Genomic DNA, 27,145 nt, shown 5'->3' with positions numbered 1-27,145 from the left:
TAGAAGGAAGCACTAATTTCTTTCGTGTGAATCAACATGTTGTTGCTTTTAATCAAATGCAGCTCAGAATGGCAATTACAGCAAAGGATAACCAGGCGTGTAATGTAATTTCACTGCTCCATTGGCTTTCTTGGGAATTGCAAAGGTCTAGGACAATTGTAACCAAAATAACTTGTGTCACAACCCCCTGAGAATGACCTGTTAGACCTGCTGTACTACTATGCTAAGTGCTGATCCAGATATGCCCCTGTTAAGGCTGCATGTGCTGAATTGAGAGTTATTGAAAAAGTTAAACAACCTTTTCCATGGTATTAATTCTGCAAAAATAACTTCTTTTGCTGTTGGATATCTCACTAAGATACTTGCTATAGATGCCTCTCTGAGGTCTTCAGTCCTGTATTGCTGGTAACCTGTAAACTCTTTGAGGAAATAACAGTGAAAATTAGCTATACTCATTGCACATTTTGCTCTCTTTTTTAAAAATTAAAACAGGTCCTGCACTGTCATCTTGCACTCACGCTGGCCTTTTTGAAGTTAAGTGACTCATGAGGCTGCCAAGGCTCTTAGATTGTTTCTTAGCCCTTGTATTTTGAATTTTAAGGTGAACTTTTTAGAATGACTGTTCTGGTGCAGAGCATCTTGTCCTGGGTGAATCCTCCCTCATGATGAAGATTTCTTCACACTTTTACAGAAAGAGCAAAATAGCTGAAACTTGTCATTAAAAAAAAGGGACCCTTTTCAGCACTTTCACCTAGAAGGAGGAGGAAATGAAAGAATTGTGTATTATCTGCAGTTGCTGCATTCAACATAGAGTGTACTAGTTTATTCTCTAAAATGAGGTGCTTTTGCAGTTTGAAATGCTCTGGTACCTCATTGTGAAATGCCTTCCGTGTGGCTCATGGCAGTGCCAGGCTCTGTTGCTCCACGTACACTTGAAGCTGATGGTTTCATTCCAGCCATTCTCTGCCTTCAGCCTCTTGCTGCTGCCTTGTCCCCTCCTTGGTCTGCTCAGCTGCTTGTCCAGCCATGTGGTCCGGCCAAACTGAGGAAGTGAGCTGGTGAAGCTAACCCAGGAAAAGGGAGAGGTGGTTAGTTTCCATCCACACTGGTTCCCAGATATGATTCTGTGAGCAGCTGCACAAGTGCTTATTTATGGTGTAAGGAACAAGAAAGGGTGGTGCAGTGCTGGGGGTTGGCAGTGTTCGGCTGATGCTGGTGCTAGCTGAGCTGCAACACAGTGGGGTTTTTGTTTTGTGTATTCCAATGTCTCCAGCACAAAATGATACGAAATGCATAGGAGGTAACACTAGATACTTAAAACTTCCCTCAAAATAATATTTACTTGGTCACAAAACAAAGCCCTTGATGAGGAATTTTAGAACCTATTTCAGTTGTCTTTGGGTATGTCTTTGTAGCTGATAGTCTCCTAGTTTAAGCTAATTATCCTTGATCAGGAGAGGTTAATTAACTCTGAATATTGCTGGTGTAGAGTTCTGAGGAAATTTGAATAATTCAATATCATATCAGTGAACATAGTGGGCTAATGGAAAGATTTATTGTCAGGATTCAAGTCTCTCTGTCATCGTGACTTCACTAAATGGATAGGAGGAGAGTTCTGGCTAAGCTGGAGATTCAATTAGACATTCATTACCTGTTGCGCATTAAGTTTTTAACTATGTTGTGGCCTCATGGCCCCAGATTTAATTATCTTTTTCCAACAGGTTTAGGAGAAGTGAGACTTTAACCCCCAGATGCTGAAGGGTGCAAGGAAGTCACAAATCATGGAGATAAGGACTCACATCTTGTTCAGAGATGCAGGTGTAGGTTAGGACACTCCACAGTTTTTGTGTTTTTTTTCCCCAAACCTCGTTGACCTCATTGTGTACTGTGAATTGTAAGAAACTTGTTTAACTTTGCTTGAGAGCTAATAAATGAAGCATATTACTTAAAGCAAGCACACAAATTAGTTTGCAATCCTAAAGAGACCTGGAGAAAATTGTTGTCTTAGTTAGGGTACAGTATGGACTGTTTGGTTCTTTGTAAGGGATGAAAGGAAAAAAAAGATACAAAAAATGAAGGGAATGAGTGTGGTAGTTGATTGATTTCTCTGCTACTGATGTCAATTAAAAGAGATGACACATAAAATTCTTGAATCATTTTTAGGTAGCAAAATTCGTGTGCAAAGACGTTTCTTAAAGAGTGTTTCAGTTGCATATAAAAACAGCCAGCGAAGCTACCTAGCTTTGAGGTTAGGTGTGAAAAAATGTTAAAGGTCCATGTGGCTTCTTTTAAGCGAGGCTTAATATTTCTGTTGACATTTTTGATACCACTTTCTAAGAAAATAAGACCATGTAGTCTCACAGAATGTTTTTTGTTGGTTGGGTTTTTTTGTTTTTAATTTTGTAGTTTTTGTATATACTAGAGGTACCTGGGCATCCCATCTCAGGCTGTGTTTATAGTCTAAGTCATAAACAGACTTTGAATGGAATGACTCCATCAGTGATTTTTAGGCTGTCAAACAAAAATTGAATATTCCTCATACCTTTCCATAAAGGAAAACTAATATATCACTGGAGTGAAGTGATGTAAAGTGTCATGCTATGATTCTAAAACAGATTATGGCCTTTCAGCTCTTGTTAAAAGCCTTTAAGACAAGCAAGAAACAGAAAAATTGTCTTTTGGTTTCAAAAGCTTTTAAAATGTGCTTGGTTAATCAGCTTTTAAGGTGGATTCAGCCTTACAAATAAAGACACTTCTGGGAAAAAATGGTGTAAGATGAACTCTGAGGTAAAAGTATGCACTAAGCAGTTTTTTGAGGTTTGTTGGTGTATTGTGGTGATCCACAAAGTATGTGGAGCCATTTGTCAACATCCCCATGGTAGTGGGTGAGACACTGGTGAGTTGAGAGATTGATTGGGAAAATATGACGATGAAGGATTTAGTGAGAACTTTATGTATATGAGTTGGCAGTTCACTGAGTGCTGCATTCATGAGAGGCTGTTTGAAGCAGGGGTCTTGGAAGTTAAAATAGGAACAACAGCTAAGCAATGATTTAAGTGTGACAGTCCTACAAAATTGCTTTGTTAACTAGTTAAATTTTATAAGAAGTTTTATAAAATATTTGTCAAAGATTAAGGGTGTGATGTGCCTCGAAGCTAAGACCTTAGCCACAACTATTAAAGCTGTTGGGCACAGAGAGGTGGGAGAGAGAGATTGATTTGATCTGATGATTTTCATTCAAGGTGCAGTATTGTAGTAAACCAAGAGAATGTTAGAGTTGGGTAAAATCACTTAAACTAAATATTTTAGTGACATATCCTGCTGTATTCATTCCAAGGGAAAAGGACTCTCTCATCACAGCAGATGGTAACTGACAGTGAAAATGTCAAATTTCACTGTGCCCTGAATTTTCCCTGAAAATCTTGATGTGTCTTCCTGATGTATTTTATTTAAGGTTGTTAGAGCAGTTTTCAGGATTACCATGAAATCAGGAAGCTTTGTTCAGCCAGTTCCTTATAGCTCTGGATTAGGTGGTGGTTTGTTTGAGCTATTTGTCCATTAATGCTTGTTGAAAATAGCTTTGGCTGGGAAGTGTTTCCAGTGTGATGATGCAAAACATCTGGTGATGCTGCTGCTGTGTTTGAAGCTGATAGTGTCACATTGCTTGGAACTGCTCAAAGAGTCGGGGTGATTTAGTCATGTGGGATAAAAATGACATACAGGACATGAATAAGAATAGTTTCTCTTGAATATCAGAGTTGCTTAATCCAAGCTTGTAGGTGCTTGTTGCTTGTCCTGTGGCTTTGCTGAATCCTGGCTGTTTACACTTGTTGTCTGACAGAGAAAATGGAGTGTTTGGTGGGATTTTTTTTTACAACACTGTTTTGGGAATCATTAAAATGCTCTGAAAAAAAAGAAAGGGTTAATTTTCAAAAATTATTTGAAGTTTTTTTCTTATTTTTAGCGCCGTCTTCGTCACCTTCGGAATATTGCTGCACGTAACATTATTAATAAGAACGGTCATCGCCTCTTGGATACGTACTTCACTCTTCACTTGTGTGATAACACCAAGATCTACAAAGGTAAACCAGGCTTGCTATCAACCTTTTTGCTAGTTAATCTTTGAATTCTCATGATACGAATTCTCTTTCTTCTTTTTTTTTTGGCCTTGACAACTTTCTGCTGTTAGTTGCACCACCTTTGCTAACACTGGAAAAGAGCTCTTGAGTTTCCTCAATTTCATGAACTTTCAGTGTTAGCAGCCAAGGAGGCAAAACAAATGACAGATTTTGTAGTCTTTTAAATCAGCTTGTTTTTGTCATTGTTCTTCCCTGAGTGATGATGTAAGAAATTGGGAACTTCCAAGGGCACATACAAGTTAAAGCTTTTGGAGCTTTGGTTGCCTTTTGTGGGGAAGAGTGTCCCACTCTGTGCATACCAGCTGTTGTACAGAGCATACATCAGCACATACTGTTATCAAAGTTCTCAAAAACTAGAATTGTCAACCAATGACATGAAGCATTCAGGCACCTGTTCTAGTTTAGATAATTGTGTTTGAGCATTAGATCTCCTCTCCTTCTTGCTTTTCTTTCCCACTACGGTATATAGTTCATTGTGGAGAGATGTTATTAAAAATATGTTTTCATGCTCCTTTTGTGTGATTGGCGATGAATTTTGATTTTCTCTTAATTTTTATTTTCATCTGGCACAGTGACACATCTGGCACTTTGCCTTGCTTTTTTTACCAAGGTTGGTGTTTTAGAAGGATAAGAATGCAAAACCTGAGCTTGCTGCCTGGACTTTGTTGTGGTTGGTTGAACCTGATACTGATGACTGTTTCTGCAGTGTTTGGTGTTAGGGACTCTTTTGCACTTCATCAAAGCTTTATCCCTGGTTCCACTGGGCTGGGATATTGTACAAAATCTGTATTCCTGCCTCTAGAGCTGTCTAAAGTTTTTTAAGCTCTTGCTTTGACTGGGAAAGCCAAGGTTCATGCACCAGCAGTTGCTTATTCCATTTAAGTACAGGGTTGTTGGCACCTTTGTCAGGTAACTTGGCTGTTTCCTCTCTGAGCACGTGGAACAGGTCACCATCGCTCTGCAGGAAAGTGCTGTAATTAATTTATCCAAGCTGCTGTGTTCCAGGAAGAGCAAACCAGTGTGGCAAGCCAGTCATTTTTGCATATGTCATCCAAAATCTGTTAACTACCTTGCCATGTTCTTCTCTCAGAAATCAAAGCCTTGTAAAACTTGAGGATTATCATGGGTATAAAGATGAAATACTAAATTTAAATAATGACTTGTAATAAGTAAGTGTGAAGGAGTAATTTTAGTCAAAAGTATGACTGAATTTCAAAGTCTATTTTATGAATTAGTTACTAATAAACTGGACCCACTAACATTTGTCTTTCTTGATTGTTACTTATTTTGTTTTTTTCTGTTTCACTAAGATTTGTATCAGTGTTTAAGCTAATCTAAAGGTATTTTTTTACTTATTTTTCTTTAGAATTTTATAAGAGTGAGGTGATCAAGAATTCTCTGGTAAGTTACTTTAATGTTGAAAAACTTTGTTTTAAAAATTGTATTTTTAGTGCAGTATATTGATTTCTCTGCTGAATACCATAACTGTTTAACGTGTCTTTCCACTGTTTGGTTCTGTTAGGAGCATTGTGTTCTTCTCCTCCCTTTCAGATTCTCTTCATGAGGGCTAGAATAGGGACCTGCTGAGTAGTAGAAATGCTGATTTCTGTTAACATCTTTGAGTTGTGTAGGAAAACAGCAAGGAACATGTACCTGCCAGATATATACATATATTCTTTGAAGAGCTAATAGCTGTAAGAAACTGAAGTTTGAAAACATGTTAGATCTTCTAAATTTCTCAGTTTAGATGAATGAAGGGGCCAGAACTAAACAGTTTATTTATTATTACAAATGAGGAAGGGTAATAATAGGATAGGAGTAGGATGTTGCAGATGTTGGCTAAGGGAGTTTGAAAACCTGCTGAAGACTTTTTAACTAGGTAGAACTGCTCCATTCATAGCACCCTGGGTAAATGCTTTGAAACCCTCCTGAATGAAGGAGGAGCTGTCTGCTTACTCCGGACTGCTGACTTCTCCAGTTTCTCTCATGAGTTGTTAGGATTTTTAGTTCTGTCTGTTCTAAATCAGGAAAAGGAAAAACGAAAAGGGAAACTAACCACAGGATATAAGAGATGGAATAACAAAAATCTAAATAAAAGATGTCTTGAGGACATCCTGTATATAACCTATGGGTATTTGAATGACCTGGTATTCTTATGCCTGAATACCTATGAAATACTCCTTCTTGTTAGGAGGACTTGATTAATGCATTTCTTCTGTAATCCTCGCTGGGTAACTTTGCCTCTCCCTTCTTTTCAGAGGCATCCTATTTCAAATTGACTCATTCCAGTTCAGGGATGCTAGGCCTTTTCCAAGCTGCTTAAGCACTAGAAGGGAAGGCGAATTCTTTCTTGGGGTGGTGGATTCCTACCTTTTGTTTTGCAAGAGCTACTGTTTCTGTGTTCAGCAGAGGAAGGAGAGAAATAAATATAAGTAAAAGCACTTTCCCATTTCTGATTTTGGATGCCCTTTTGTCTCTTGGCACTAATAATGTTGGATTGACTTGGTTTTGTTACAGCTTGGGTCAGTTCTTTAGATATTGTTAGAGATGAGTGGAAATTCTTGGAACACGTCATCTTTGCAAATCTGAGTTCTGGTGGAATTGGCAGTTTAGCTTAATGTGTGTTGGTTCTGAAAAGCTCCAGGTGCAAGTCTGATCTCGTGGAGTAAAGATGAGCTTTTAGTGATAGCATTTGAAGATTGAGCATCAGTCAAGAGGAGAAGAATGTAAACAAATCTGTCAGCAAGTTCTGCAAATTTAATTATTGGGGAATATATCAGCATTTAACTTTGGGAATACATGCTATACTCTGGTTTTCAGAAGCTGAATTATAATTGTGAAAGGAACATTACTTCCATTTTGAAAGTTCCTGATTTGGTTAAACTGAATTATTAATTTCTGAAGTAAATTCTTTGATGTCTTGTAATGGAAAGAAGCAAAGCCCATTCACAGTTTCTGAAGTACTTTACAGCATGTACCTTTTAACAGAGGAATTCTCTCTAGCAAACCATGTAAGGAAGCAGCAGAGCTTGAAATGGCTGTTGTTCCTAATTCTTAACATTTTTAAAAATCTTTGAGGTAGGCTTTGCTGCTTTCTGAATTGTTACTTTAAGGACTAGTTTCAGCTTGTTTAAACTGTATTTATCCTTCTTTGAATACTTAGAATCCAACATGGAGGAGTCTGGACTTTGGAATAATGCCTGATCATCTTGATACCTCTGTCTCTTGTTTTGTTGTGAGGATCTGGGGTGGCAAGAAGGAACACTTTCAGCTTTTGATTGAATGGAAGGTCAATTTAGATGGATTAAAGTACTTGGGCCAGCAGGTAATGTGAAAATATTTTTTCTCAGCTTTTTTCTTCAGGAAACAGAACATCTGGATGAATTAATATATAGAATGCTGAGAAAGGAAATGAATGTGTTTAAAGATTGTACTTTAAAGTTTGATTACAGATATTCATGTTAGTTTACATCAGAGCTTTAAATCATACAATCATATAGTGGTTGGGGTTGGAAGAGACCTTAAATGTCATCCAGTTCCACCCCCTACCATGGGTGGGGACACCTTCCACTAGACCAGGGTGTTCTAAGACCTGCCCCTCATGGCCCCCTTCCAGGCATGGGGCAGTCACATCTTCTGTGGGCAGCCTGTGCCAGGACCTCACCACCCTCACAGCCAAGAATTTCTTCCCAGTATCACATCTAACCCTGCCCGCTGGCAGGGAGAAGTCATTTCCCCTTGTCCAAAGTCCCTCTCCAGCTCTCTTGGAGCTCCTTGAGCCACTGGCAGGGGCTATAAGGTCTCCCTGGAGCCTTCTGTTCTCCACACCAAACTCTTGAGTCTTACCTCTGTTTAGTTTCCAGCTATCTTAATTTATTTTTGTCACCTGGAAATGCAGTAATAGGAAAGATGCTCTGTCTGGTGTTTCTGATTTCAAAGTCGAATGGCTGAATATGGTGACTGTTGCTAAATCTGTGGAGTAAACAGGTTTTCCATGTTAAATTGAGTTTTCTGTGAGTTTTTGTGTACTTCTAGAATTACAGGTGCTGAAAAACTGCTTTAAACTTTTGGACCAATTTGTGCTCATTTGATGTGAAAACTTGCAGTAAGCTGGCTGTAGAGTGATTTGTTTTCTTCCTTCCCTACAGATCCATGCAAGAAACCCAAATGAGATTATTTTTGGTCTCAATGATGGTTATTATGGAGCTTCATTTGAACAGAAGGTAAGGGTGTGTTTGTTCTGGTTTGTTGGTACTGGTGACCAACTGAAATTCAACCTGTCAGATTGATTTTTCACATTTGGATGCTGAGAACATTGAAGTGCTTTGTTTTGAGAAGGAGTAGTTTTTTGACATGAAAGATATGAACTAATATCTTGCCTTGGTTGCATGGATATCTGTGATGTTTTGAAAAGACCTGAAGTGTAGCATTTAGGGTCCAAAAACCTGAGTACTGAAAATAAGCTTTGACTGTATTCTTTGAGGCAGACATTTCATTCAAACATAAGACATAGTGAAAGTGATGTGGTTCTTAAGACTCATTTTCATGGCATGTATAAAACCACAAAGTTTCGTTATGAGTCTGAAGCCTAGAGTTTGTAGGTCTTTAATGGGAAGCTATTTATTTGCTCATGCTGCACCTGTTTTACCCCATGAGTTTTTTCCTCAAGGATCCACTGCAGAATTTGTGCCTCTCCATCCAATATTGTCTCTGATTATTACCTAATTGATGATGAAGAATTTTAAACTTACCTGTTGTAAATAGTGCCTCTGACAGTTTTTTTTAAATCTCAAATTGTTGGTGGCAGTACTGTGGTATAGATAGGTTGTGTTAAGGAGGCCCTGAATTGAGAGGAAATGACTCCTTGACACACAGCTGCAGTTTCTGCATTCAGTTTTCCTGAAGCAGGATGCAGTTGTTTTTCAAGATTTCAGTACTGACAGCCTGGGCCTGAATTCAAAGATGGGAACATTGTCTTCTTTTTCTGGTTGTTGTCAGGACTTGTTCCCATGCTCATAAGGTTTAAAGGTACTTCTTGGTTTTGGTTATAGAATCATATAATAGAATTGTTTGGGTTGCAAGGGATCTTCAAGACCATCTCATTCCAGCCCCCTGCCATGGGCAGGGACACCTCCCACTAGATCAGGTTGCTCCAAGCCCCATCCAACACGGCCTTGAACATTTTCAGGGATAGGGCATGGTGATGATGGTAACTTGTGCATTTTCAGTTTGCCACCATCCTACTTCTCTCAGACAGACATTAAGATGTTTTTAATTTGGTATTTTTCTAATGGAGAGATGTCTGGATTTCAGCCTTTAGCATCCGGTGTCTTGAGTATGAAAATGAGGAGCTGAGAGAGGTGCTGGGATGGTGCCTCTGTAGCAATATGCTGTGCTACACAATGTGTAGATCTCTGGGTTATTTAGATGGAACCATATTTTTGGTGGAGAGGAATGTCTGCTGTGTGTCCTGTGGTTAACACACTGCAACAGTTTACCTCTGAATTTCAACATCTTCTGTATGGAGACAGACTCTTGTTGGGGCAGGAAAGACTCTTTAGGCAGGGGTTGTGGTACGTAGAATCCATCTCTGTTGGAAAGCTGGCTGACCACAGGTACGAGATGGGGCTGCTTCATACACTGAAGTAAGTGCCTTTTTTCCCTACAATCCATAATCTTTCTGACAGTGCTGCCGGTGGCTTGACCTGCTTAAAATTTACTTTATCATGTAAAGCAACACTTCTAAGTTTGCAACTTTTCTGGGAGTTTGAGCTTTTCCATATCAGGCAGAGTCATACAATATCTGACATTTGCAGCATGAGGAATTGCTGTTTTTCTCTTTCTGTTTTGATACCTTTTGAGCAGAATGGATACTCTGGTCTCTTAAAAGAACAAGCTTACCTCATTCTTACTTTGTAACTTCCAGAAACTTGTTCACTCAAAACTAAGATTACTTTGATCTTTTAATGTGTTACAGCACAGATAAAGGATGGAGCTTTGTCTCATGTTAATGTAATTCTCTTGCACATGACTAAGTGGGCTCTCAGATCTGAAGCTGAAGAATGGCAGTGCTGTCAGTTGCACTTTACAGTGTTTCTGTGCATAAAATTCAGACAGTTATGGATTATAAGGTTCAAGAAAACACACTATGTGCTAGAACGTAGATAAACTGATAGGTCTTTTATACCTTTATAGGTAAGTGGTGTTATTGCCACCTTAAATTGTTTCTACCTACCGTAGATAAAACATGTGTAAAGACAGATTTAAAATACATTAAATGCAAGATCATTTATTCTATTAAAAGTGCATGCTCTTACTCAAGATGGGTTTTTTTATTTTTAAAGTAATAATCTTTCTTTTCCTGAAGGATCACTCAGGTACCCTGAAGAACAGCCTTCTCCAGGTGGATCAGAACTGTGTTCGTAACTCTTACGATGTCTTCTCTTTGCTTAGGTAAGGTTTTTGATAATATTTTGTGTAGCTCTTGTAACTTCTGTAGTGTCTGTGTGGGAGGAATCTTTCCACATATTAAAAAACCCCAACATTCTGGTATGGAGTGTGCAAAGGAGATATCCAGGTTGTGCCAATATACTCATGTAGTGAGGAGCTGGGCTGTGGTGTATGTGTGTTCAGTGGTGGTCGCTGGGCTTCTGACCTGTAGATGCTTGAGTGCTCTGAACTAGGACTGACTGTGGAGCTGGACATGCCTTGTAAATGTCAAAATCATGGAGCTTCTTTGTTGGCAAGTTTCTGTGGAAAGCCTCTACTCTGTTCTCAACAGCAATAAACACAGTCAAGACCCAGTTACTCCAACACAGATGTGGACTAAGAAAGGTACAGTGTAGTTTTTGCTTTTGGGTGGCTAATTAAATGTCTCTGGTGATAAAAAACATGAAGTGCTAGTATTAAGTTCAACAGGATCTCCTTTTTCAGATCTGCTTTAATTATAATAGTTCAAAAATATTAGTTATGAAAAGGTATAATTGTGGTCCACCACTATCAATAAGTTGGTTTTGAGGGATCTCTATTTAAATGGCATTTTACAAGACAGGTTAATAATTTCGGTTCTGTGGTAAAGGCAGTAGATGTGCTATGAAGGAAACTCCTGAATAGGAAACGTTTAATATGCTTTCAAAAGTCTATGTAAACATTTTACTTTTTACATTAGTTGTACAAGTTAAATCCATTTGACAGTGTTGACAGTAGGTGTCAGTGTTGCCTGTCTGAAGAGAGGAGAAGTCAGCTTAGGTTGCCTATTCAGATGTCCTTATTTAAGCTCTCTTAAAATTTCGCTGTTCTCTTTCTTGATTCTGTAAAGCATATTTCAACTGAAGGCTGCTTTCTAAATGTTTTTCTGTGCTTTTAGTGGGAAACAACCAGGGGGCGTATTAGGAAGTTCTGATTACATTCTGGAACAGTCCTCTAGAAGAGAACTTGTACTACCTAACATTAACTCTTTGTAAGACAGAAGAAGGAAAACATGTGCAGTGTACCCTGATTACTTCATTCAGGAGGGTTTTTCACATTTTGTGTACACATCTATGTAGTATGAAGCACATTGCAGAAAAAAAGACTCACTATGGTCATGAACTTGACCCCTGTCTAGCTCTGTGTAATTGATCTGTAGTCCTTCTTCTCAACATGCCTGACTGTTTTTCCTCAGGCTGACAAGAAATTAAGATGTCAGCTGTGATAAAGTTCACCTTGTTGAATGACCAGTGCTGTTTTGAACCCTGACTACTGGAGCTTCTCTCTGTTTTGGGGATGTGAGAGTCCAGGCTCAAGTCTCTCACAGTGCCTAGGCATGCTGTTGGGTTTAATTTCTATTAAGTTTTGTCTCTGAGCTGAAACATTCTCCTTTTCTATTTTGTCCCAAAAGGAACAGTGTTTTCCAAGCCTCAGAACCAGGCCTGCTGCTTATTGTGTTTTAGTGGATTCTGCATATCATATCAAGGGGTTTACATTGCATTGTTTAGTTCCCGCAGAAGTTAGAAGCTGTAATTTGTGACTCTGCCTAGGTGTCATCTTTGTCTGATTTCTCTGTAGTTAGGAAAGTTCATCAGGAACTAAGGCAGAGTCCTCTGTGTAGTTTTGAATCCTTTCTATTCCCTCTCACCATTAACTCTGCTTTTTTACATGTGTTTTTTCTATACTGCTGCTTAGCTTTGATATCAAGCTAAAAAGCCTGGTGATGGTGTTTGTTTTAAAATAATCTCCAGTCACTTTTTGTTAGGTGTCCTTTTTCTCCTACCAAACAGTTTGGTTGCCACCTCCTCCAGCAATGAACAGCCCATGAACTCTTTCCAAAGGTAGTTTGTATGAGTGTGTTCCTCTTTGAACAAAAGAGAGAGATGGGCATAATTTCAGTTATGATTCATTAGACAGGATGTGTCTAATTTCTTAGGAGGTGTTTTGGTTTGAAAAGACAGGTGTCTGCTAAGGAAGGCAGGAGCCTTACTTGAAGCAGAAAATGCAAACCGTCTCCCTCCAATTTATTATAATTTTGAAATTAAGGGGTTCTTAAGCAAAGGTATGAGAGTAGAACAGTTATTTATTAGGAAAAAAATTAAAAATTAAAAGAAAAATATAAAAATAAAAATGCAGTAATACAAAACAACACTGACAGTCAGAATACAGCCTGACACCCTGTGGGTCAGGGTGTTGGTAGCAGTCCAATTTAATGGTGGCTGCAGTCCTCCTAGAGTGGCAGATGTGGTTCTGTTGGAGCAGTGATCCTGTAGAAGGGTGTAGTCTTCCTCTGAAGATCCAGTGATGGTGTAGATGGGCCTGGCCTTCCTCTGGGAATCCAGTGGAAAAGAAAGCTACTCCTCTGGGAAACCAGTGAAAAAGGCTGCTTGTGGTGTTCCAAGTCTCAGATTATATCCTGTTAGGAATGCTTGGCTCCTCCCCCTGGGCAGGGCATCTCGCAATGGGATGCTGCAATTTTATCAGTCATGCAGTGACACTCAATGGGCCATTAACAGAAGATATCTCCCAGAGGGAGGATTGGTAATGGAAGAGATAAAAACTGCTCCACCTGCTTTTAAGAGGTGGCCCAATTAACAGAAGAAACTGCTGCATCTCTAACAGATGGCAATAGAATACACACCCCCAGCCATATCTTGCATTTGCAACCTAAAGGAGGAAATGAACTGCTCTCTTCCTTCTTTTGTCCATTGGCTGTAAAGAGAATACTGAGGTGTCCACACCATAAAGATTTGCATCTGGTCACATAAATTCCATGTTTTGAGGAGTTTCTAATGATAAGATATTTGTTTGTAATAAAAATTCACAGGCTGCACATGTGGTTTCCTAATGTTTTCACAATAAATGTGGATATGAAGAACAGCTTGTTCTGGCTTTATTTAAACTTTTACAAAAGGAAGCAAATCCTGGTGACAGTGGGATCTGAGTCCCAGTTGTGGTGGTACTGTGCTGCCAGATGTGGCAAAGCCACTGATAGCCAAAATGGAGAGAACTGGTTCTAGCTCATCCCCTAACTCTTGGCTGCACAGTGAGAACTTATGTGGTTGATCTGTGTTTCAAAACTACTTTTGGGGGAAGAAGTGATGTAGTTTTTTTCCTCAGAAGTTAATAGTTAAAATTTATGAAGCTTGTGAATTGACCTTAATGAAAAGTATGTGCTTGGCTCAAATTGATTATTAAATTTAATTGGGAATGACAGAGTACATGAACAATAGATTTTTTTTTGTGCATTGGATTAAAACAGTGCTTGTGTTCAGATGCTGAGTTATGTGGATTTATAAGTCAGTTAAACAGGAGGAAAAAGTTAAATGTTCAGCCAACTCCTCTTTACACAAAGAATGTTTCAGCACCTCTGCAGCTCATGACCCTTCTTTTTCTGGGACCAGGGACAATATCCTCAGGCAAACATGGTGCTGCTTGGAAGTTGTTTGTGCCATAAGAAGGTGACAAATGTTCTTCCAGCCATTTGCTTTAAAAGGACTAACTAACAAAAATTCAGCACATCAACTGGAAAGCTTGAATTCTGAGGTTTTTGTTTCTTGTCATATTTCCTGAAAAAAGATAATTTAAAGACTTTCTAAACATTATGTTGCTGGTAGTAATAGGTTATACAGTAACACCTTTCACACAGCACTCAGGATGGGCCAAATTCATCTGAGGTCATGTTCTGGACATGTCTCAATAATCAAGTTCTGAGCACGTTTGCAGTGCTAATGGGAATAGGTTTATATTTTGTATTCTCTTGGTTTTCTAGCCTTTTTTTTCCTAAAGCTTTGAAAAATAGACATTTAGTATTAAGTGGTGTTGGAAAGATGAGATATCACTAAAGAAAGGGCTTAAAATGCTATGTAATAAAATTTTACTTCAATGTCTAAATACAAAAATTAATATAGTGTATTCTGCAACTGCTTTTTTGTTTTGTTGTGACAGAGAGCAATTGGTTCGTGTCTCTAAGTATGTGAATATCTGAAATCCTCCCATATTCTTCCTGGAGACAAAAAGGACTCTAAGAACTAGTGAAAATCTGCCCCTTTGAAGTTTTGCTTCCAGCAGTTTTTATTACTCCATTCAGAACTGCTGTCTCTATGGCTTAACTGTTCTTCAGCAGATGGCATGGTGTGTTTGTGGTGGTTAGTCAGCCACTTAGTGCAGATTGAAGACATTTTGCTTGTGTTTTTGCTGTAAAAATGTGTTCTTTTACAACAAAACCAGCAACAGAATCTGATATTGGCATAATTTGAGTGCTGGGCTGTGTAAAAAGACTCGCTCCAGGCAGCTGCTTAATATTATTAGTGTCTAATCTGGCAGAATTTGATTTGAATGATACTTCTGGGTATTTATCTCTCATGGGGCAAGGGTATGCTTCAAGTGACAGAGTTTGCTTCAGGGTTTGCCATCTGTAATATAACTGTTCATTTAAAGAAGAGTGCATGTCTCATCACTGAAGAGATATTATTTAAGAATACAAAGTTGGTAGTGTTTCTCTGTGATCTAAAACTGAGATATTCATAAAATCACCTTCTAGTGATCATGGCTAAAACATGTTGACGTGATATAAAATCAGCTTTTGTTTAGCTCTGCTTAATTTAGGGAAGATGGTTTTAAATAGCTATTTTGCTTTTGTTTAAAATCTTCCATCTTTATTAACAATTTTATTGAACAAACAGAACTTGATCTTTGAAACTGGAAGTTAAGACAAAATATATGGTCAATGTAGGCTGCTGTGGAGCTGAAAAACTTATTAGTAGCTCCTCAATGTATTTTCTCTGAGACTACAGTCCCTGGGATTGCATATGCCAAATCTATATGTAATAGCTTTGTGCAGCTATTTTTAACACATGGAAATAATGCTGAAAGTGAAACTGTTTTTCATAAGCTCTGAGTAGGGAATGGTAGAGCAGCACAAGGGCTCCGTGGGCTTAAGCTGCTCAGTGCTGAGGTGTATCTCAGGAACATTGACTTGTCTTGTGTAAACCAGCCCAGGAGCTCAGCCAGACTTTGCTATTGTATGCTTGATTTAAGTAGCAGTTCCAAACTTTAGGCTTCCAGTTGTTTACTGGGGTGAAAAGGAGGGAAGGCAGGAAGAAGACATGTTCTCATCACTGGCTGTCTGATTTCAGAGAGTTGCGCAGCATCTGATAAATCCAGATGTGAGCCACGCAAAGCTGTACTGCCTTTTGAACTTCCCTGAAGTTCCTCTACTTCTATCTTCATCTCCATGAAAGAAGTGAACCTAATGGAGCTAGGAAGTAGATGGGACTACATGGAAAAGAGTTGCTTTTTGCTACCCTATTCTATGTGGCATGCTGGTAGCTGCATAGAGATAAGGACATGCAGAAAACATCTAGTTAAATTTTAGAAGATGCATTGATAATTAAGTCTCCTGTTTCTAGCTTTTCTCTTTGCTGTCCTTTACTCAGAGAAGGGTCCCAACTCATCTGTGATCAAAACCTCTCTAAACATTGCAGTTATGGATGTTCACACGGTGGAACAGTCACTATCTTTTTTGTAGCATGTGAATGGGTCAGGAAAGGTGATCACTAATAAATAACCTGATACTCTTGCAGTGCCTTGCTCTAGCTTTTTCTGAGAGTATCTTGGCAATCACATTGCAGACTTTTGGACTTCAGTGTTGCTACTGCTGTTGCCATCATCTTCTCCTAGTTGATGCAGACATACACCATCTTAAATGTAGAAAAGGTTGTAGGATTCCTCTTACCTGCTCTTAAATCACCAAGTTCCTCTGATAAAACATCCCTTTGCTAGTGATAAGCGTCGGGGGGGGAATTTTGTGATGGCCAGGTTTGATGTTTCTAAACAGGAAAGATTTGCACTTGGAAGACTTGGCACTTGGTACCCATAAGGCAGCCAAGACCAGGCAGGCATCCCCCCTTGGCTTTGGACAGGCAGCTCCAGGTGGCCCAAGGCCAAGACGAATAAATAGATGCTGGAATCAGACCTCTAGAGTGCAGTACTGAAATGGATAAACAGTTTAACAAGTGTGATCCTTCTTTGCCTGAGAACTTTGTGGGTTGGAATTGTGCTGTGGGGCTTCCTGAAAAGTAGTGATGGGTATGAAAGCTCTGATCTGATTTTTTTCTATTTTGAGAGGTTTCTTAGGGATTTTTATTGGTGGCATCAGACTTTTGGCCAAATCTCTTCCCATGCATTTTACTTCTATGGTGCTGAGCTGTATGGGAACTGAGGCTATTCAGTCATTAGAACAATAAACTTACAAGCCTGCCTTTTGCCAAAATCTGTAGCAGAGAGTAGCATGGGTCATAACAAGTTGAAACAGTCCGTGAAGCATAAGAGCAGCACATGTTTGTTAAGTTTGCTGCTGCTCTGATCTTCAATTTTCCTAATATGCCATATGCAATAAGCTACCCCTGCAGTGGCACATTTTTAGCTTTGCTTGGTCAAATTTTGTTTCAAAGCGCTTTTGAGAGGAATTAGACAAAGCTATGCAGGGCTTAAAAAGTAGCTTTATTCTGCCTCTTTATTTGTGACAGTGTGTAAAAGATGGTATTAATGAAGCAATACTGAGAAGTCAGAACCCAGTCCTTTTTCTGGCTCTGGATGAAAACCAGCATGTTGTAGAATTGTTCAGTAGTTTGGGTTTAGAGGGACCTTTAAAGATCATCTTGCCTGCCTGGCATGGTAGACCAGGTTGCTCCAAGTCCCATCCAACCTGGCGTTGAACGCTTCCAGAAATGGGGCACCTACTACCACTTTGAACAACCTGTGCCGTTGTTTCACCATTCTCATTGTAGAAAATGAGGATGGTTATCATTACTTATCATTAATCTAAATAGTGAAGTGTCACCAAAGGAGAATCTAAGTATTTACTGATGGATATCTGAAAGTTGTTGAGAAGGAGGATTTTGTGAACATCAGGACTGTTTATTTTTTTACACCTTTGTCCTGGATGTGGCCATGAGAATGGTGCTGTGAGTTGCTTTCTTTCTCAGCCTTGGCAAAGATTTTGGTGAATGCAGTCATGTCTCTAAAATCCTCAGAACTGTCCAACTACACCAGGGAAAGTCAAGGCAAAATTTTGACTGAGAACAAATTAAACAGATTAGAGATCTTGTTGTGGGTAAAATGCTCTAATAAGTTTGCTCATTAAAGCAGGGCAGGACAGGTAGTGCATAGATCCAAGAAGCTGCAGAACTCTCCTGAGAGCATTATGACCGTCCCTGTTAGGTGGGAGTTTTCACTACTGTAGCTGCAGAATTCTGCTTCCCTTGGAAGAAGACTCAGCTTTGAATTTGGGGGTGGCTTCCAGGAGGAAAGTGCAGCAGTATGTAGCTTTGAAACATGAGTCACCTGAATATTGGCTAGTGTTCCACCTCCTTCCTCCATTCCATAAGCCTGTGCTCTGCTGTCACAAGCACTTTATCAGGTGTGTGGCCTTGAGTGGAAGAACACAATCAAGTGGAGAGTGCTTGTTCTCTTTTTGGGTGGAGCCTGGAACACATTCAGTCTGAATTTGTGCATCTTCCTTTTCAGTTGTTCAGTGAATCGCAGTCTTAGGCTTGCTCACTGTCTCAGAGTGAGAATTGAAACTTATATGAAGATTTGTTAGGAAAGGCCTGTTGAATTCTTCTGGTGTTACTGTTCACCTGGCAGGAGTCATCTTGACGTGTTTATGCACTTTAGAAATTTGATTTGCATCTAATTTATCTTTTTACTAAATGCAGTGTCTTGAATATGATTGTGTGCCCTGGCAGCAAGGTTTCTGTAATCACAAACTGAGAAAGAGCAAAAAGAAGCCTCCTTTGTAATTTGCCACTTTTTTTTTTAATTAAAAAAACTAACCCATAAATCCATCAATTTAACTGGAGTTAAATCTGTGAATTGGAATTGGAATTGGAACATCTCACATTTGTTGCTTAGTTTCTCAAAAAAACTGAGTTTCACTTTAAGGCTCTCCTCTTCCATTCATGCCCTGTGAGTATTGAAGGTGATCTATATCTGAGCTAGCTTCCTTAAGTATTCCTCAAACTGGAGGCTGGAACCTGCCCATTTGATAGACGTGTTTTTTCCTTTTCTTCTCTGTTTCCAAATAGCTCAAAGCATTTGCTATTGCAGACCACAAATCCACATGGACTTGATTATTTTAAAGCTTAATTTGTGTCTTAAGTGTGTAAGGCCTAAATGTAGACTCTCCAATGTAAACATAAGTCTTACATGTAAGTGATTTACATTTGTAGGGCTCAGAACTGTTTGAGCGAATGATGGAAAGTTATCTGTGCTGCATCACTCACTTGTGTGAGTGTGAGAAATGATACTTACTTTCACAAACTTTAAAAGCTTTATTAAAACCTTATCAAAAATACAACAGAAGACTGAATTGCGAAAATATTACCACACCGGGAGCAGAGGATCTCTCCCACCATGTGCTCATCCACACAATGGAGGTTTCACCTTTTAACCTTTAGCCCCTCCTGAAGTTCCGTCCATGGACTCCTTCTTTGCTGTCCAGTGGTGGAGTTCACTTCCTCCAGTCTGGATTGGAGGTCAGGTGCTGCCATGGTAACAAGCTGACCATCCCAAATGTCCCAAACCCAGGCCACCCCCTGATAATCACACAAGGGGAGGTAAAACATAACTATAAATCTATAAAACTTCTCTTAACGTATAGACATGATATTTGCCTTTTAATCGTGAGAGTCAACCATCGCATTACTCATCTATTCCAGCATTGGCTCTTGTAGAGATTTCATGTCACAAATTAAGAAGTCAGGCTTGTATTCTATTGTTTTCTTACTCCCTACTGTCTTTTCTTGCCCTACATCTGCTTTTGATAAATTGTAGGTATAGGTATCTTAAGAAATTGGAAAGGGAGTATATGATTATAAATGAGGAATTTTTTCTTGTGGGAAAGCAGGTGTAGCAAATGATGGTTTAAGAGGTTATGAAAAAAATCTTACAGCTGGCTGGCACCAAGTAGGGATGCAGTTTGTGTTAGTCTTAGCTTACAATACATGGATTGCACTTTTAATGTATCCAGCTGTTTTCTAAACTGTTCAAAGGAAGGGAGAGTGTTTTGTGTCTTCTTAATCCCTCCCATCTCAGAAAGCTGGTGATGTAGGAATGGAGGTAGAACAGCAGCCTTGTGTGTCTCCACCTTCAGTCAGGGAGGATGCTCAAGAATTTAAATGTCTGCTTTGCTTTCCGGTCTTTCCCAGGCAGCAGCATGGAACTGGCCTGATGTTGGACAATTGCAGGGCAGCTCTCAGGGCCCCAAGCAACAGCAGTAAATCTGTCAGTCATCATGTTCCAGTTGCTCTGCTTCTGGCTGACAATGGCTGTGAGCTGGTGCCGACACTGAGTGACAACACTGTTGGCTAAACTATCCCTTTAAAAAGGCTGGAGTTTCTGCTGTAACTGGCTTGGCTTTCCCAATTGCTGGAGGAAATTTGGTAGCAGGCCAGTGGCCTCTTCAAGTCCTCAATTAGCTTTTAAAGTGCTATGGAAGTGCTATTTTTAATAAAGTACTTAAAAGACTGAAGTCTTGGGCAACGTAGGAAGAATCCCAGGTTGGCTGATGGCATGTAGGTGATGTAATCAGTTGGCTTACTGTTGACAGTTATTAAACCAAGCAGGATTGTGCTCAAAGCACAGCTTGTGCTGACTAAGCTGTAGCACTGGACCAGCATTTAGCCTAGAAATGGAAACAAGATGTGGTCAGTTAGGGTTGAAGTTTCTCTCTGTTTATGCTGTATACGTTTTAATCCAGATTTATGGCCTCAGCTTGCTGATCTCCATTGTGCAATCATAATTGCTTCCACCTAAGTCTGCTTGTGCTGAAGTGATACACAAAATTTCCATGTTGCTATTCTTAATAGCTTAGTTTGTATTCCCCTTGTTGGATGACCAAAGATTTCCACGTGGAGGCTTTTTTTTTTGACTGAGAAAAAAAATTCTGTTGATGGTTGCTGCTTTTGTGACATGAAGTCCCTAAAATTTTAATCTTGTAAGATTTAACTTTGGATGTGGTCATGTTACCATTTTAAAGTTCTTAGAACAACAGTAGATGTACTGGAATGGAGTCAACCAATATCAGTAATTTTTCTGTCTTGCAGTGTAAATGGCCCTATTTGGCATCAAGGCAGCAAAGTTTAACTGTGCCAGGAATGAGTGGATGATGCTTAGCTTAAAAAGAAATAAATTTCTTATTAAAACCAGATTTTATTGCTGAATTATTTTGTATAGCAGTTTTTATATGTCAGAAATGTATATTTAGATACTGATTCACCCAACTGAACAAGTATTTGACTATATGTATTGTTTTGAGAAGTCAGTCTCTGTAGATGTTTGTTCCTTATCCTTTGAGCATGCATAGGAGAACTTAGTTACCACGCAGCTGGTAGGTTGTTAATGAGTGTTGATCAATTCACTGTGAGGAACTCACAAGGCAATTGACCTTTCTAATAATTTCTCCATTATGTAAGTACTCTTTCAACAAGTAGAACACACTCCTGGAGGTTTTGCTGCCTAAATGGAGTGTTGTGAAAACTTGTAAGACTGTCTCATAATCACCTAATGGACTAAATCAAGAATGTTCTTCAGTGTTAAACTACATAAAGAGGAAGAGGAAATGTCATTCAGTTATTACTCTTACTCTGGGTAGGGCTTTCTTATATGTAGAAGGAAAACACTCCAGACTTTTGGAAAGAGACAGGTTGGAAAGTGTGGAAGTAGATGACATGACAGCAGAGCTCTGAGTGATGTTCAGGATGGTCCGCACCCCTTGGCTTTGACTTGTGTTAACCACATGTTCCATAGCCAGCAGCCTAGGGATGCATTCACAGAGGTGGGAGGTGTAAGAAGTAATTCCCAGTAGGATCAGGGTTTCCAGGAGGTCTCAGTTCTTCATTACGTGTGTTTAGACCCAACCCTTGGGTGATCCAGGACTGTTGGTCTGAACAGTCTCAGCCCCCTCCCACCCCCTCAGCAGCCAGCAGAGCAGTGTTTCTTCATATGGGATGGCCCCTACCAGCCTGCAGCTGCTAGTGCTATGAGCAGTTTGAGAAACTCAAGAGAAACCAAAGAAATTACTTAGACTTTTGCTTTAAATTATGCTCTTATGGTGTTTAGGAGAAGCAACAGTGTGAAGGAACTAAAGGCATCTGGTGACTTAAGTGTATTCATTTAGAACTGTAAATGTAGTTCTAAATCACAAGGCCTTGTCTATTAATATTACTAGCACTGTTTGTTTCCATGTACAACTCTTCTTTTTCTAATAAATACAATAATTTCTACTCTGTGTCAATTTTAAGAAAGATGTTAATGACTCTTAGACTTGTTTTTGCTATCTTTCTCCTCTGCCTGTTTTTTTTTTTCAATAAATATGGCAAATAATTGGTTTTCTCTTTTCACCCTGAGGCCAGGGCTAACAATCTGTAACACATCATCATAATCTTTTAATGTTTTCAAACGTGATTTAATTAAGAAATGGTTTTGCTACAGAAGGACCCTAGCATAGTAGGAGATGCTGAAGAATGTTTCATGTTCTTGACTGAGTAGCTGTGTGTTAGCTAAAGATACTTGTACTTTTTCTAAAGCTGGCCTCTGTTAACAGTGCTTGTGTGTATCTATTTTCACATTAATGGTGATTTAGCTTAAGTGAGGTGCCTGTAATTACCTGCTCTCTCACCTGCAGCCTGGTCAGTATCTGTTGAATTGAAAAATTGAAGAGGAGATTTTGATACTTGATTGAATTTAAAGACTTGGCAGTTTTCTTCATAAACTATGCAGGTTATCACAGAATGGTTTGGGGTTGTGGGACCTTAAAGCTCATCCAGTTCCAGCACCTTGCACTAGACCAGGTTGCTCCAAGCCCTGTCCAACCTGGCCTTGAGCACTTCCAAGGATGGGGCAGCGTCAGCTTCTCTGGGCAACCTGTGCCAGGGCCTCATCACTCTCACAGGGAGCAATTTCTGCCAAATGTCCCATCTAACCCTGCTTTCCTTATGCTTCCTATTTGGTATTTTGAAATGGAAGCTGACAGTCTGAGTTTGCATTTGCATTGCTGGTTTTGAGGTGCTTGCATGTGTGGGAAACCTTTATCACAGCTGTAACCTTTTCCTTGCAGGCTCCACAGAGCTCAGTGTGCAATTAAACAGACTCAGGTAACTGTTCAAAAAATAGGAAGGGAGATTGAAGAAAAGCTGAGATGTACATCTACAAGGAATGAACTGGTATGTTTGATTTATTGAAACCTTATTTTATGGGCTTGCTGAAGCATCTGACTGATGTTTTTTAACACTTGAACTTGGAATCTTTCTTTACACCTGCCATTTTAAATGGGAACTCATCTGGGACATGTGTAATATCATCAATTTTACTTGTGTGAGTTGCTCAGATGGATTGATAAATCTGTTATCCAATTTTTACCTTTATTTTGTACAATCATGCTATCAAAGCATAAACATTGCACAAAAGAGGTCTTTCAGGAAAAACAAACTTCTAATGATTTATATGAAACTTGACAGGAACCTGTGGTGGATTTAGAGTGAGGTGAATCTATTGGCTGTATCTTCTTGCACCCTGACTCCCTTTGGATGAACAGAGTTCATGCAAATGCTGTCATTCAAGTGACATATTCATTTTAAACAGAAATTGTACTAGATCTTACAATGGCTTTTGACATTTGGTTTTGCCTGCTCTCCTCCCCTTCCCTCCCCAGAGAAGTTTGTTGACATTAGTTTCTGCTTTCTGCCCAGGAAAACTGATCTTGGTTCAAAGATGAGTTGACAGAACAGGAGTGGTTTGTGGTGCCTTCATTATGTTGGTACTCAGTGGTATGTGTTTAGTGCCTTGTAAAGGACACATTTGCAGCGTGAAGTTAATTTATTGCTGTAAAGCAGATTCTGAGTTGAGAGTACTCAGCTAAGTTCCAAAAGTGTCAGACTGGTTCAAGGATTTGACAAAATGGGAAAAATGGGAGATTGTTTACACTCTTTAATTACAGGGGTTACATTGTAGATGAAGAGGTGAAGAAGTCACCTTCCATATGGGACAATTTAAAATCTCTTGTGAGTCATTCCAGCCCAAGTATGGTATCTTGACTGTTTACCATTACCTTTTCAGTTATGGATATGCTTGTTCCTCCTTGCAAAGGCTTTAAATTTTTAGATATCTGAGAGCAAAACTATATCATACAGTACTAGTGTGTTTTTATTTGGATGGACCCTTAAAGCTTATCCAGTTCCAAACCCCTGCCATAGGCAGGCATACCTTCCATTAGACTAGGCTGTTCCAAGCCCTGTCCAACCCGACCTTGAACACTTACAGGCATGGGGCAGCCACAGTTTCTGTGGACAACCTGTGCTAGGGCCTCCTCACCCTCACAGCCAAGAATTTCGTTCCCAGCATCCCATCTAACGCTACTCTCGGGCAGTGGGAGGCCATTTCCCCTTGTCCTGTGATTTCAGGCCCTTGTCCAAACTCCCTCTCCAGCTCTCTTGGACAACTGGGGCTCTAAGGTCTCCCTGGAGCCTTTTCTGTTCTCCAGGCTGAACACTCTCTCAGCTTTTTCTTTGTATCCTCTTATTCTCATCATCCTGAATCTGGGAATTGAATCCAATAGTGCAGCTTGAATATCTCCAGCCTTTTTTCAGCTCTTGCTTTCACTTTGTATAGACTTCTTACTGCTCACCTTCCCTCTTGCTGGTGAGCCCTGTGCCAGGGACTGAATGCTCATCCTGCTGCTAGTCCTGTGCTGTCTGTTTTTATGTCCTGGTGAAGCACTCTTCTTAATTTTTGATCTGGGCTCAAGAGAGATGCATCCCACAGGAGGATCAAGCACTGTGACACACAGCTACATTGCTTTCCTTCCAAAGCAGCAAAATTATTAGTCTTTGGGAATCTGTTGCCTGTGGTAATCTTTGAACTCCATTCTTAGGCAGGTGCTAGTCTTGTCCTGTTTTTTCATTCTCTCCTACTACCTTTTTATGGAACTGCTTCTGTGCAGAGAAACTTTTTTTTTTTAAATCTGTATTTCTTCCCATAGAAAAAGGAGAGTGAATGTTTACAGTTGAAGATCCTGGTGCTGCGTAATGAGCTGGAGCGACAGAAGAAGGCCCTTGGTCAAGAAGTAGCCTTGTTGCATAAGCAAAAAAGTACTTTGCTTGACAGAGGTGAGTGTTGAAACCTTAGCCTAGTTTATGACCAGAATGAAAGTGCTGGTTTCTTTTCTATTTTCATTGTCTGACTGTAATGTGCTGCTTGTGTTTTTTCTTTACCTGAAATTTGCAGCCAGGTCTAATTTCTTCTCTCTCTGTTATACTGAGTTTTAGACAACAGTTTCTGGTATCCTGTCTCTAAATAACTTCTTACTATGACACCTCTCCAAAGCAATCTTAAATCTGTGTTTAATTGACATTTTTCGAGAACATCAGAAGAACTGCAGTATAGTACAGTAAACATTACCATCAAAAAGTGACTTCATGTCACGAGGGAAGTTGCTGTACCTGTGATTTGGATTCAGTTTTAAGTATTAGAAGACAAAAATCCCTCTTAATATGTAAGTGACATATGAAATACTCATCTTGGTATCATCCTTTACCAGGCAAGTCTCCTATAGAGAAATGCTGTATCATTGTCTCTTTGGAGCTCACCAAGATCAAACTATACACATACTTGATTTTGTTGCAGGATTTTTTTTTAATACTTAGTTGAGTCTAAAGTAACTAGTTACTACTAAAAAGGATGGTTTTTACCATGTACTTTATTCTGTCTATGCAAGTGTTGTTTTTACCATGTACTTTATTCTGTCTATGCAAGTATTGAGAGTCCATAATTGGATTACTGCACTGTGTGGTTGTGAGAGGAACAGATATTAAAGGAAGATGAAATCTGATGGGTTGTGTTTGGGTGGTGAATGGTGTGTAGTGCATGAAGACAGGTGTTCCTCCTGTGCTGTCTGACATTCTCTAGTTTGGGAGCATAATATGGAAAATGGAAGGGTAATAATAAATGGAGGATTATTGCCAACATTTTGTCAGTATCTACTTTTAAAACTTTGGATAACTGAGAAAATATTTATACAATTTTTTTTCCTGATTCCTCCTGTTGCTTAGAAAATGCATTTGGGACTGAATACCAGAAACTTGAAGAGCATAATGAATCTCTATATGAATCGAGAAAGGAATGCACTGCTAAGAGGTAAAAGGACCTATGTTTGTTCTGCAACTGGAAAAAAAAGATAAGCTTGAGAGCAAGCCATTGAAAATGGGATTTCTGGCACCAAATTCTTCCTCATGTTGCTCTAAAACTTCTGTTAAGATATCCCTGCTACATTTTGTAGATCTGTAAAGTGATTACCAGTGGCAAGTCTAGAAGAGAAGAAAACTAATGGTTGGTTGTATGTGTAGACTCTGATAGGAATTTCAGGTGTGTTTTAGTGTAACACAGCTTTGTAATACCTGATTCTTGTAGTCAAAATATGTCTATAGTGCGTGGTATGCCTGAAAACAGAAATTAGCTTTGTGTGCTGTAATTTTTTTGGGTGAATTTACCTAACTTTTTGGAGGATAGGAGGTAATAATTGGAAAGCTGCAGAAGGGATATGACAACTTGATATCTTTATTTGGAGCTTTTGAAGAAAATAATAGTTTTGGAATCTCTTTCCCCAAAGAGAACAGTTTTTGAAGATAAATGCCCAGCAGACTATTCGATGCAAGCAGCTGCTGTCGGAGCTATCCTACATCTACCCTATTGATTTGGTATGTTTTCAACATCCTGACAATCTGCTCAATGTGAAATGTAGTTCCTATTTATTACACTGCAAACAAGTATTATACTTTACTTGTGACAGAATCTGCTCTTTGCTCAGTCTGTTTATTTCAGCTTTTTCTTACATTTGGTCTTTCGATTACAAACTTTACAGGGAGGGAACTTAAGCCAGCATCTCTTACACAGTGTCCTCTGTGAAAACAGAATAGATATCATTTAATGGATGTGTTCCATTTTGTGTACAATTGCATAAAGTAACCCTGTGACAGCAGGCTAGCTGAGTGCACAGAAACATGTTAAAATGTTGAGATTAAAAATATTCTATATAATGAATTAATATAAAGTTCTTCACTCTTTAAAAAAGTTGTATTTATTTTCCGAACTGTGTGAGATATGGATTAAAATACTGTGTCAGTCACTCTAAGTTTAGTTGAATATTTAGGTTTTTTATTTTTATTTTATTGTTTGTTAGCCTTGTTATCGTGTTTTATGTAGGTTTTGATGTTCTGGATGTTATTGTTTCATGCTCACTTTCCACTCTTGATGTTAAATTTACAGAACAACCAAAAGGATTACTTTGTTTGTGGAGTCAAGCTTCCTAATTCTGAAGACTTTCAAGGTAGCTGCATATTCTTAATGTAGTTGTTACAGTTAACACTGGTTCTAAACTTTGTAAAATTAAGAAAACTGATAGCAATAGCTTGGGGTCCAAATTTTTGACCAGAAAGATATAGACTAGAAAAAAACAGACTAATTATTTGTTGGTACTTTCT

The 27,145-nt window shown here is 39.1% G+C and overlaps 1 protein-coding gene across 1 annotated transcript in view; it reads left to right on the top strand.

Annotated features, from left to right (window-relative positions):
- UVRAG (UV radiation resistance associated) overlaps positions 1 to 27,145 on the top strand; it is an 85,322-nt gene that overhangs the window by 10,004 nt on the left and 48,173 nt on the right. The window contains exons 2-11 of the mRNA XM_030945701.1: positions 3,965 to 4,082; positions 5,506 to 5,540; positions 7,303 to 7,464; positions 8,288 to 8,362; positions 10,507 to 10,592; positions 22,729 to 22,834; positions 24,649 to 24,775; positions 25,718 to 25,802; positions 26,275 to 26,362; positions 26,931 to 26,991. Of these exons, the coding sequence (XP_030801561.1) occupies positions 3,965 to 4,082; positions 5,506 to 5,540; positions 7,303 to 7,464; positions 8,288 to 8,362; positions 10,507 to 10,592; positions 22,729 to 22,834; positions 24,649 to 24,775; positions 25,718 to 25,802; positions 26,275 to 26,362; positions 26,931 to 26,991 (943 nt within the window). The remainder of the gene's footprint in view (positions 1 to 3,964; positions 4,083 to 5,505; positions 5,541 to 7,302; positions 7,465 to 8,287; positions 8,363 to 10,506; positions 10,593 to 22,728; positions 22,835 to 24,648; positions 24,776 to 25,717; positions 25,803 to 26,274; positions 26,363 to 26,930; positions 26,992 to 27,145) is intronic.

This window comes from Camarhynchus parvulus, chromosome 1 (genome assembly GCF_901933205.1).
Source record: "Camarhynchus parvulus chromosome 1, STF_HiC, whole genome shotgun sequence".
In the NCBI taxonomy this organism is placed as follows: domain Eukaryota; kingdom Metazoa; phylum Chordata; class Aves; order Passeriformes; family Thraupidae; genus Camarhynchus; species Camarhynchus parvulus.
The sequence above is the reverse complement of the archived record's forward strand: the minus strand, read 5'-3'. Positions and strand labels throughout refer to the sequence as shown.